Source organism: Cetorhinus maximus, chromosome 19, assembly GCF_964194155.1.
Source record: "Cetorhinus maximus chromosome 19, sCetMax3.hap1.1, whole genome shotgun sequence".
NCBI lineage: Eukaryota > Metazoa > Chordata > Chondrichthyes > Lamniformes > Cetorhinidae > Cetorhinus > Cetorhinus maximus.
Genome location: NC_135897.1, coordinates 71,332,035 through 71,344,867, shown reverse-complemented (window position 1 = coordinate 71,344,867; position 12,833 = coordinate 71,332,035). Strand labels below are relative to the sequence as shown.

At 40.5% G+C, this 12,833-nt stretch overlaps 1 protein-coding gene across 17 annotated transcripts in view; it reads left to right on the top strand.

The window, feature by feature from the left end:
* LOC144693906 (disks large homolog 1) overlaps nucleotides 1–12,833 on the top strand; it is a 412,000-nt gene that overhangs the window by 137,900 nt on the left and 261,267 nt on the right. For all 17 annotated transcript variants that reach the window (XM_078564096.1, XM_078564108.1, XM_078564107.1 and 14 more), the window contains one exon: nucleotides 1,272–1,436. In XM_078564096.1, the coding sequence (XP_078420222.1) occupies nucleotides 1,272–1,436 (165 nt within the window). The remainder of the gene's footprint in view (nucleotides 1–1,271; nucleotides 1,437–12,833) is intronic.

Here is a 12,833-nt window from a genome sequence, read left to right as displayed (position 1 = left end):
TGAGGATATGGGGTAGACCATTTAGGACTGAGATGAGGAGAAATTTCTTCACCCAGAGTGGTGAGCCTGTGGAATTCATTACCACAGAAAGTAGTTGAGACCAAAACATTGTATGCTTTCAAGAAGGAGTTAGATATAGCTCTTGGGGCGAAAGGGATCAAAGAGTATGAGGAGAAAGCGGGAGCAGGCTATTGAGTTGGATGATCAGCCATGATCATAATGAATGGCAGAGCAGGCTCAAAGGGCCGAATGGCCTACTCCTGCTCCTAGTTTCTATGTTTCTAGTGGTTGCAATTGAAAATTTGTTAACTCTAAAATACATCTGTGACCTGTATAATTTTTACACTTTTAACTTTGAATAATCTCAAAAAATTGAGGGCTTGTTTTATGGGTGAGTTGTGTCCCCCTGGTGTGAAAGTCATGGGCTGGGGAGAAAGTCCTGAAGGGAGAGCTGCTGGCTAATCAAATGGCTGACACATTTCTAGCCCCAGCATCATCACCAGGAGTGGTGGCCACTGGTGGGACTGCAGCCAGTCTTGAAGAAGGTGTGCTGTGATGGAGCACAGACTTCAAGGTAAGTCCATGGTCTTACTGGGAGCAGGCTGGCAGGCCCCGGCGAAGACGGTAAGGTGGATAATGGGGGTTGGGCGGCCCTTGACCTGTCACCATCCTTGATCAGTGAAACCTGCTGGGATGAATGCTTACCCTGCTGTGGGTAAAATCTCTTTGTCATTAATTGGCCACTTGAGGGCCTCAATTGGCCTGTAGGCGGGCCTCCCTATGTCTCGTGGTAAAATAGTGCCCGGGGGATGGGTTGACACCAGGATGATGCCCAATTTTATGTCACCATTCCCAATGGACTGTAAAATCAAGCCCCAGCTGTCTGGTGTTACAAATTCACAAATCATTATTCAGTATTTCATGGGAATAACTGAGGACGACTAAAAGTTTAAAATAACATCACCATGCAATTAAGAAACTTTTTAATTAAAAAAAGTTAATTGAAAGCTGACTAGAAATTTCATTAACCTTGCATTTACCAGCAAAATTGCACTCGCTCTTTTCATGAAATTGAATGTTGAATTGGACAGAATTTGATTGCATCAATAAAAATCCTTTGAGAATGGGTGTAGTTTACAAATTGGGAAGGTACATTCATGATCTGATATATTTTGGAAATTTTTGTGTTTAGTTTTGGAGTTGATATGGTTGCATTTATTGAAATTCTTTCATGTTTGTTAATGTCCCATTTTTCTTCTCTTCTGTTATAGAAGTATCGTTATCAAGATGACGATGCATCTCCACAAGAACACAGCTCTCCGCAGATTAGCAATGAGGTGAAAGGTCCGGAGCTTGTCCATGTGTCGGAGAAGAACCTGTCTCAGATTGAGAATATACATGGTTTTGTTTCTCAGTCACATATATCCCCAATGAAGGTAAGAGGCTCTGAGTTCTTTAACCCAGCAATTTGGCAATTGTTGATCAAAGCTAATTGACATTTAACACGCTCAACTAATCAGTCTAACATTTTTTGACTTTCCTGCAGTAAAAGGTGTATTGAGTATAGAATGCTATGTTTTTAATGAACCACTAAAGCGTATTTGCCCTAAGTACAGGTGATTATGGTATTAGGTCACCACCTTCTCTAATACTGTGAACTTTTTTTAAAAAAAAGCTTAAAGTTTTTAAAAGTTGATGCATGGCATAACTGAAAATATTGGCATTTAGCAGACTTGAAGGGTTCTGTAGTGCTCATCTTGCTATGGGGGCAAAGCAGTTATTGCAGAGTTTTCAGAGCAGGTCATTTTGCTTGAGGCAAGATGACAGGCAGCCTCTTTGCAGCAGATGCAAAAGTGAGGCATTGTCCTGAATCCATATACTGAGCCATATTTTGAACTAGGCAGGAGAGTCAGTCGCTGGTTTGCTATTGCAAGGGCAACTATTTTCCTTTTCAATCAGTATTGCGCAAAATTAGAGAATTTAAAAAAAATTGACCTGAACACCTTGACCATATTGTGGCAGGAATTTAGTTGGATCATGATATTTTGCAATGTTGTTTGCAGTCAAGTAATCTATTTAGATTACATCAGGTCAATGTGGTAAAAATTGAATCTCTGGAGAAAGCTATGAAAATAAGTAGCTTTAAAGTTTTATTTGAGGCAGAAGTGGAAGAATTCCATTGAATCTCAGTTTACAATCTGTTGCCCCTGTAATACAAGCTGATCAACAGTTGAGTTTATAAACCTCTGCCTATGAAGCTATGGCTTAGTTTGCTGGTTCACAAATCAATTTGAACCAAGTTAGAATCATCAGCTGAATTGAGATACAGCCGAGTTCCTTCTCTTGCCTCTTTTTAAAGAGGTGGCATAGTTACTTCTTTATAAATTCACTTTTCTAACATCTGTTTTGACAGCCTCTTGAGTCTTTAGATATAAATATTACATGAGATGTCTGTTCAAAGCATCATAAATTCCAAGATGTTAGCTTTGAACATTTTAATGGGTTTATATGATGAAGCTTTTAGTTGTTTCTGTCTTGGACACCAAAGACTTCAAAACTAGTCAGGCATTATATTCACAATGTATATTTTATTTTCCTCCTACTCCAATGTTCCTGTAACATGCATTATTTTATGCACGAGCATATAGTTGCCTTGCTGCCCCTGCCAATTTTAGTTTCTAGCTGGTCAGGTTCTGCTTGAGAGCTACCAATGAATATTGGTCCACCTGTTTCTCTTCTTCAGACCTGAAGTATCCGATACGACTATTGGACATTTAGTTCATGACAATTTACAAATAAGGGCCAGATTTTCAGGTTACACGCAACAGTATGTTTACCATTGTTGCACCTTCTCCCAAGTCTTATTACAGACACAGATGTGGTTAATCCGTAACTATGTGACCCAATTTTTTTTTAGGTTTTGTCCATTTTCAATGAATGTAGTCACTGCATAAGCGGTAGTTCAGGGCTGTGCTTAATTTTCCATTCTCAATTACATTTATGGTCAAATCTAACAGCCACCAACGTATCAAATTGCAGTTGAGCCACTTTGCTTCTGAAGGAAATCTGGCTAACTTGTTTATGACAAATGACCTGCTGCACATGCACAAGACGACAGTCTCGATGAGACTTAAATGTTTAACAATTATCATACTTCTGCTTTTGAATATTAAGTATTATTGAAATATCAGCCTGATTTGTATTCTATCTGTAGAAGCTTAAAAATAGTTTAATTACAATTGTAATTCCAGAATTATCTGGCATATGTTTTGCAGATTAAGTCTTATGTTCAAAGCAATATTTAATATAAAGACTTTCAATGCAACATGACCACTTGGCCTTGTATATTGAGGCCTTACATGCATGATAAGTGGATGCAACAGCCAGTGTTGATTTATTTAGAATATGGTTCATTTCCTCAGTCTTTAATTTATTTTGTATTTTGTTCCCACTATTGAAGGGGGAAAGAAACTAACTATTCCTATTAAAGAATGGAAGAAATTGCACTTGTATACCCTCAAGAAATATCAAAATGCTTTGCAGTCGATGAATTTGCTTAGGTTGTGCAAACAAATCTCTGTTTCGTAAAAGTGGCATTGTACAACAATAGGCTGCGTGCTTCAGTTACAGTGGTTGTTTGTACATGCGCTTAGGGAATGTAGGGAAGAAACTTTAATCAATAATTTAGTTCATAACAATAAATGCTGTTAGGAATTCAGTTAAAAGAAAAGTCGGCTCCAAAAGATTCCCCACTGAATAAAGTTTATATTTTAAAAGTTATGAATATGAAATGCCTTTACTGGACTTGACACCCACAAGAACTAAATTTAATTCAGTGGTAGCATTTTTAACTTGAAGATCCCATCATAGCACCTTTAACATAATCAGGAGCTTCACAGGAGCATTGTAAAAGAAAGTATGACGCAAGCCACATAAAGAAATAGGCCAGATGACCAAAAGCTTGGTAAAAGAGGTAGAATTTTAAGGAGAAAAGCAGGATAGAGCGGTATCAGGAGGTTATTCCAGAGTTTAGGGCCTAGGTAACCGAAGACGTGGCTATCAAAGATGGAATGATTAAAATCAGTGATGCGCAAGAGGCCAGAATTAAAGGAGCACAGGTGTACAAGTATCTGAGGGTTGTGGGGCTGGAGAAGATTACAGAGGTGGGAAAGATTGAGGCCGTGGAAGGCTTTGGAGATAGGGATGAGAATTTTAAAATAAGGGCATTGCTTGATGGAGCCAATGTAGGTCAGTGAGTGTAGAGGTTATTGGAATTTGATGCGAGTTGAGACTGATGGTCATGTTATGCCTGTAAAGATAATTGGGCAGCGGATTGTACTTTAAAAGAAAGCAACATGGAATGATGGACACTGCCCTCTCAGAAGGGATCCCAGAAAGTTGGATGACTTCTATTTGTGGCTTGTGGAAAGAGACAATATGTTTGGGAAGTTACTTAAATGCAAATGAGTTTTCCAGGTGCAAATTGACTCACTCTCACCATTTCAATGGAAGAGATTTGAAAGAGAATGGCTACCAGATCTGTTGAACCCATGAAGATGGAATGTCAAATAAAGTCTTTTAGTGAGCTAAGCATAACTGGTATGGTGGTGGGATCTCAGTCATTCCCACCCTTGGCCCCCTCCATCCCTGCCATTGTGTATCAATCACATTGGCTCCAACCCAGTCATCACATGACTGAAACTAGTGAAGAGGCAGTCAATATTATTAATCCTCAAAGGGAGCTAGCAAGTTTGTCTTGGACCAGCAGCACAGAGGGATTACACCAAGCAAAGACAACAAGAACCCTGCCTTTAAAAGACGGTCATCTGAGGCAGTGGCAGTGAAAGGAGCTAATTAGTTTGTACCTGCAAGATTATATTTCTTCTCTACAGAAGCTTGGTTGTAATTTTATATGAAAAACCCAGAAACTTCCAAGCTCCATTTCCTTCAAAGAACTGAGAGAATCCTTCAGGCCTGCAAAGCGTTTCACCTTAAAGGACTGGTTAAGAACATATGAGTTGTTTCTTGTTACTCTGTTAGTAATCTAAGCGCAAGTTTCATTTCCAGAACTCATCTTTACATATATGTGGGTATTTCGTTGCGTTTACTTTTTGGATGTTGTGTAAATAAACATTTATCCTTTTCTTTTGATTTAAACTTGCCAGAAGCCTATTTGTGTCTATTTTTTAGTCATTATGATCCTCAGGCAGAATATCAGTGGAGAGGTATGGTCTGGGAAAGCAGTTCAGCAGGCGCACAGTATCAGTGAGTAGAGCACTTAGAATTTCTCCAAAACTTGTGACCTAGATGCAGTTGGAACTTAAACCTTTGCAGTTGAAGGGAACTGCAAGATTTCAACGTTAAACTGAGGCCCTAACTGCCTGCTCAGGTGAGTGTAAAAGATCTCATGACATTATTTCGAAGAAAAGCAGGAGATCTATCCCTGGTATCCTGGCCAACACTTATCCCTGCGTCAACATGACAAAAAACAGTTTTATCTGGTCATCACGTCGTTTGTGGGAGCTTGCTGTGTATTACAGGAGTGACTACACTTCTAAAGTGCTTAATTGGCTGTAAAACACTTTGCGACTTCCGGTGGTCGTGAAAGGCGCTATATAAATACAAGACTTCATTTGTGATGAGCTGGCCTTGTATTTCAGTGATCTGGCTTGATATTGATTTATTTCCTGTGTCTATTTTGTCACGTTCAAAGTTGAATCAGTACCGATAGCTGTCACTTCCACATCAGGCTATATTGTACCAAAATGTTGTTACTGCAACTGCTTACAATCTTACTGCTCTTGGATGACCAGAACGAATGTTTGCACAAACCAGTACAGAATTATTTGTCAAAAATCCCTACAATAGATTAGCAAGAGCAGAATGATCCAAGTTAACTTCAGATTTATCAAACACCATGCTTGACATGTGTTGCTTGTTGATAATGAGTTCACCATTTTGATATTCTATACTTTTCAACTTGAAGGGGTCAATATTCATATATACGTGCTGTCACAAATTGGAAATTTTTCACTAGTTTATCATATTGATACTTCTAAAAAGGAAAATCAGTCTTCGGTAGATTAGCTTTTACTCAGCTGAAATATCCCTCTTGGATTAGTGTAATTACCTAACTCTTTGAGCATTGTGAATTGTGCTCAACAGTGTGAAATCTGGTATCCTGTCTGAGCTAACAAATTTTGTGCCTGGAGCATTGTTTATAAAAAAGCCTTCAAATAGAAAAGTAACTTGCATAAATGTTTTTTAAAAATCAGATTTCCGAAATGTCCTTTTCATCTCAACAATTGTCTTAAGAACTGATGTAACCATTCCAACTAATCAGCTAAATAACCATGTGAATTGTATATGATCTGTAAACTTAAAGCCATTTTTTTTTTGCTTGAAAGGAATTCGGAGTTATCAGTAAGTATTTCAGTTTCAGTGCATGGAGCTTCTTAAGCAGGTGCATTACATATTATAAGTAATAGAAATTTCAAGCATTTCCCTGAAGGAGACAAGAGAACAAAGTATTAATCACTCTAATTGCATATATTGTAAATTAGTTTATGGCTAATAGATGTCCCTATCTTCACTTCTGTAAACTACATAATGGAAGTAAATTCAATCCGAAATTTATACTTGGATAAAATAGGGCTAGCTTTGGATATTTTCTGTGTTCCAAATTGATGGGAGCATGGCTGAGACTGACTCTTAAGTGAATTCTAATGTTCCCACATTTTGTATTTGTTGGAGAAGGCAGAAAATACTGGGAATGCGCAACCAACGTGAAAGGTGATGAGATGGATTTAGTGATGTACACTCTTGGTCTAAGAAGGAAAGAGAACTTGACATGACTGGAGATGTCAAATGTGATTTTTTTTTTTAAAGAGATGGGGATAAACCAGGACATTATAAGCTAGTTAGTCTTTCTTTAGTTGCTGACAAACTCTTGGAATCTGTAATATGGAATTAAATTAATAAGCACTTAAAGAAACATGAGTTAATTGTTGCCGTTCAACACTGTTTGCTAAATAGTAGGATTTGGTTGATGCCTTTGAAGAAAGGGAGGATAGAAAAGGCAGTTCACTGAATGTATTTTTTATGGATTTTCAAAAATCATCTGATATGTTGCCACCTAAGCAACTTTTGCAGAGGGGGATGGCACATTAAATTATTTATAATGTGGCCATTGGGAGAACAGAAAGCAAAAAGGTAGGGATCAAAGGAAGTTATTTGGAATGGAAGGTGTGGTGATTGCTTTGCAAGGGCTGTGTTGAGACAATTCTTATTTACATACATGAGCAATTGGACTTCAGAATTTTTTAAAAAAAATTAACATTTGCTGGTGGCACCAAATTGTGGCTGTAGCATTGAACTCTTAAGCCACAGTTGGGACATTGTATGCAGTTCTTGGCACCCCCTTAATGGGAATGATATGAAAGCAATGGAAAAGCTAGTATAGGCTCAGTGGGATGTTGCTAGAGATGAAGCCACACCCTTGGGTTAGGCAGAACTTGAGTTGGTCAATGGACAGGGACAGGAGGGCATGTACGAGTAAGGCAGTTATGGGGAATCAGAATGTAGTGATGGTGGACCCTCAGCCCCGAATTTGTCTAACAGATACAGTATGGATGAGGAGAAGGATTGCTGGGTGGCTGATCATGGCACCATGCTGCAGGGTGCCATTCAAGTTTTTTCGGGGGGGTGGGGGGTGCAAAAAGGAATGTGGTAGTGATAGGCAATGTAGCCAGTGGGATAGATCTTGTCCTCTGCAGCCGTGACCAGGAGCTCCAAAGGTTGTGTTGTTTGCCGCCTGCCAGGATTAAGGACATCTCTTGGCTGAAGAGGAGCTTAGAGGGGAAGGGTTCCAGTTATTGTGGTCCACGTGGGAACCAATGACTTAGGTCAAAACAGGAATGATGATCTGCTGAAAATCTGAGGCGTTAGGGCCCAAATTAAAATGCAGAGCATCATAGGAAATTACCTCTGGATTGTTAGCTGAGCCACATGCCAATTAGCGTTGGGTCAGGCAAAATTAGGGAATTAAACGTGTGGCACGAGTGGTGAGAGAAGACAGGGTTTCAATTCCCAAGGTACTGGCATCATTGGAAAAGGGAGCTATTCCACTGGGACTGGCTTCACTTAAACCGGACAGTATCCTGACCAGTTGTATAACTAGGGCTGTGAAAATTTCTTTAAAATAACGGCGGGAGGATTGGGGTGAAGGGAGATTTAGAAATCCAAAGCATCACGGACAGAGTTTTATGTATTTTATTGTTGTCTGTGATCAAGGTGTTTTAATGTGTAAGACTGGTGTGTTTTCTTACCCTGAGAGTGATTTGTCCAAATTTAAATGATCTCCAGCAGCAAGCTTTTGTGAATTAAAAAGGGGGTTATTAGCACACACTTGCCCTGGAGGTTTAAATGCAACTTCTCTTGCTCTCTCCACAATACAGATGAAGACAAACGTATGATTACAATTTGGAATGATTTCAGCCTCTTTTGTCACAGGCCTGTAGTTTCTTGGATGAATTTATGTTTTAGCTGGAGTGGAGGTCTTTTAAAAGCTGAGGTTGCTCAGTAAGATGCAAGGTTTCTTGTTGTTCAATTGCCAGGAGGTCGGCTCTCAGGGGGACTCGAGGTTGGAACATGTCGGGGGTACAGTCCTGCCCCCACTGTCAAGGTTTGGCTGTTATATTACCTTGACTTCATGGTTGTCTTGCAGCTGGTTTGATGTCTTAGATGGTATCTATCTTATAACAGCTTCTGCTGTTATATTTTAAAAAGCAGGTAGCAGATATGGCTGCCTTATCCATGTGACCTATGACAAGTCCTTTTCCAAATAAGGTGGTGTCTTAAATCGGTAAACATCCTGCCTTATGGCTTTTCAAACTCAGAGTAGCAGACGGTGAAAGTCTTTGTGTTTGGAACGAGAAACCATCACAATACAGTGGAAAACAAAAACAGAATTACCTGGAAAAACTCAGCAGGTCTGGCAGCATCGGCGGTGAAGAATAAAGTTGACGTTTCGAGTCCTCATGACCCTTCAACAGAACTGAGTAAAATTAGGAGAGGGGTGAAATATAAGCTGGTTTAAGGTGGGGGGGAGAGAAGTGGGGAGGGAGGGGGGTGGTGGTTGTAGGGACAAGCAAGCAGTGATAGGAGCAGATAATCAAAAGATGTCACAGACAAAGGAACAAAGAGGTGTTAAAAGTGGTGATATTATCTAAGAGAATGTGCTAATTAAGAATGGATGGCAGGACATACAAGGTACAGCTCTAGTGGGGGTTGGGTGAAATAAGACTAACAGGGCATAAAAGGTATAAATTTAAAAATAATGGAAATAGGTGGGAAAAGAAAAATCTATATAAATTATTGGAAAAAACAAAAGGGAGGGGGAAGAAACGGAAAGGGGGTGGGGATGGAGGAGGGAGTTCAAGATCTAAAATTGTTGAATTCAATATTCAGTCCGGAAGGCTGTAAAGTGCCTAGTCGGAAGATGAGGTGCTGTTCCTCCAGTTTGCATTGGGCTTCACTGGAACAATGCAGCAAGCCAAGGACAGACATGTGGGCAAGAGAGCAGGGTGGAGTGTTAAAATGGCAAGCGACAGGGAGGTTTGGGTCATTCTTGCGGACAGACCGCAGGTGTTCTGCAAAGCGGTCGCCCAATTTGCGTTTGGTGTCTCCAATGTAGAGGAGACCGCATTGGGAGCAACGAATGCAGTAGACTAAGTTGGGGGAAATGCAAGTGAAATGCTGCTTCACTTGAAAGGTGTGTTTGGGCCCTTGGACGGTGAGGAGAGAGGAAGTGAAGGGGCAGGTGTTGCATCTTTTGCGTATGCATGGGAAGGTGCCGTAGCTGGGGGTTGAGGAGTAGGGGGTGATGGAGGAGTGGACCAGGGTGTCCTGGAGGGAACGATCCCTACGGAATGCCGCCGGGGGGGGGGGTGAAGGGAAGATGTGTTTGGTGGTGGCATCATGCTGGAGTTGGCGGAAATGGTGGAGGATGATCCTTTGAATGCGGAGGCTGGTGGGGTGATAAGTGAGGACAAGGGGGACCCTATCATGTTTCTGGGAGGGAGGAGAAGGCGTGAGGGCGGATGTGCGGGAGATGGGCCGGACACGGTTGAGGGCCCTGTCAACGACCATGGGTGGAAAACCTTGGTTAAGGAAGAAGGAGGACATGTCAGAGGAACTGTTTTTGAAGGTAGCATCATCAATACAATGGAAGGTCAGTAGCATCCACTTCATATTCGTTTAGCACCCATTGAGTTTCAATATCTCTATTGTCCATGGTCCTTTCTATTGATGGTGCATCCCGAACAAAGGGATGTGTGAATTTCACAAGTAGCTGTGATTGTACATATGTAATTAATTATTTGCTTGAGTTTCAGGACTGTCTGGAACTGCATATTGCCAAGTCACATGATATGCTATAGCCATCTTAAGCAGTTTTGATGTTCACTTTTGAAACTATAGCTTTAAAATTTGTAATATCTTCATGCCTGTACTAAGCATGACAAAACAGAAAAGGCAAGGGAATGGAACAGTGTAGTGATGTGGGCAAAGGCAAGCAGAGTGGGACAGGTAGGGACAGAGTTTAACAATTGTGTATCAGCAAATAAGGTCAACGTAGGAAGTAGTAGTAAAAAAAATGATATTAAATGTTCTCTATCTTGTGGAAGGCAGCTGAGCGAATGCGTTTGGAAGAAGATTCCAAAGCAAGTTCTTGGACTGGAGATTGGAATCCCTTGTGTGAAAGCCGGAGTTCACTGAGACAGGTTGGCTCTCGGTGTGACAAGCATCTGGTGGGTGGGTGGGTGGGGGGTGTGGATTGATGAGAGATCCATAACATCTGTTTGGGATGGCACCTGTCACTTGGTTTCAGAGTGTGGTGTGCCTGACCGTAGGCTGCCTATTGGCTTACACGGACCTTGTACTTGCGGTGAGCATGAGAGTATGAGATAGCCTTTGTAACTTGTGTTATCCTTGCAAATCTGTATATACCTGTAAAGGTATAGTTGTGGGCGAAGGAGTAATGTAACATAGTACATCTTTTCTTGTTTAAACGTTTATTCTTTGTTAAAAGTTCATCAGCTGACTCCTGTGACTGTTCAGTAGCCGCCCTCCACGTTTCTAAACAAAAAACAAAAGTTAGGATCTATCAAGCTGGGTTCCACCCTGGGATCTGGCTTGTTCAGTAGTAACATCTGGGATCATAATGACCTGCATTGGAGGTAGTACGCTGAAGACTTGCTAAATTTTTCATAGGGATGAGGCAGTTATCCTATGATGAGAGGCTGAGTAAATTGGCCATATATTCTCTTGAGTTTAGAAGATTAAAAGATAGTCTCCTTGAAATCGACAAGATTTTGAAGGTGTTGATAGGGTGGACGCTGAGAGATTGTTTCTGTTGGTCCGGAAATCTAAAGCACAGGGGTATAGTCTCAGATAAGGGGCCAATCATTTAGGACTGAGATAAGAAATTATTTTACTCAAAGGCTTGTGAATCCTTGGAATTCTCTACCCCTGAGGATTGTGGATGCCCCATCATTGAATACATTTAAAGTTGGGATAGACAGATTTTTGGTTTCCCAGATAATCCAGAGATATGGGGAGAGGACAGGAAAGTGGAGTTGAAGCCCAAGATTAGCCAAGATCCTATTGAACGATGGAGCAGGCTTGACAGGAAATATGGTCGCCTACTGCTATTTCTTGTGTTCCTGTGAAGGATTACATTTATGAAAGGAGAGCTAAGAAGTTGGGGCTTTATTTTTTGGAGCTGAGCAAGTTAAAATAGCACCTAGTAATAGATGCATTCAAAGTGATGAAAAGTATGATGAAGTCAGCAGTGAGATTATTTTCTGTGGCCTGAGAGACTGTAATGAAAGGGCACAAATTAGGATAATTAGAAAAAGGATTCAAGTAAGATGTTGATGTGGCGTGTGGTAAATCTATACAGAAGACGGTTAGAGAAGAGAATTCTTTGAACATTCGTTGCAGCTGTGTCTACAAATTTGGGTATTTATTTGCTTGAACAAGGAAGACTGTTAAAGGGAATAAAGAGCAATTCTAAAAGTAGAATTAGACTAAATGTTTTGAGAGAAACACCAGTGCAGGTTGATGGATGGAATGTCCTGTTTCTGTGCTGTAACATTGTAATTCAATTAGGTGTGCATAATAGATTTGACTTTTGTTAAATAATTGCAATCAAAACTCAGCAGCTGATAAAACATCTGGCTTTTGGTGTTTTACCTCCTGTTGATAGTTTTGTGGATTGGAGCAGTCAGCCACTACTTATGTTGTGGCTTGATGGCAGGAGGTGCTTGTCTCCAAAACTACACTGTCAGGGGTGGGGTAGTTTCAAGTGAAAAGATAGTTCTGTTTTCAAAGGAGCTTAGTTTTTTTTACGAGCTTTAACCGTTAATTTCTCCTATTTGATTTTTGAAGTATTTTATTACAAAACCCTGCTTGCTTTGGAGCAGTCTAGAGAAGGAACATCCGAAAAGCAGACAACAACAACAGCCAAAGGCTGTCTGCCTTTTCTCTCTCAACTAAATTGAACCCTGCCTGTTTATTATGGACAGCAGACAGAGAAATTCTAAAGAAGACTTTAAATTCCAAAGCAGTGTTTCACGGTAGCTGGTGGAATTTAAATCCAATTAATAAAATCTGGACTATAAAGCTAGTCTCAGTAATGGTGACCATGAAACTATCATCGATTTTTATAAAAATCCATCTGGTTCTCTAATGTCCTTTTAGGGAGGGAAATCTGCTGCCCTTACCTGGTCTGGCCTACATGTGACTCCAGACCCACAGCAATGTGGTTGACT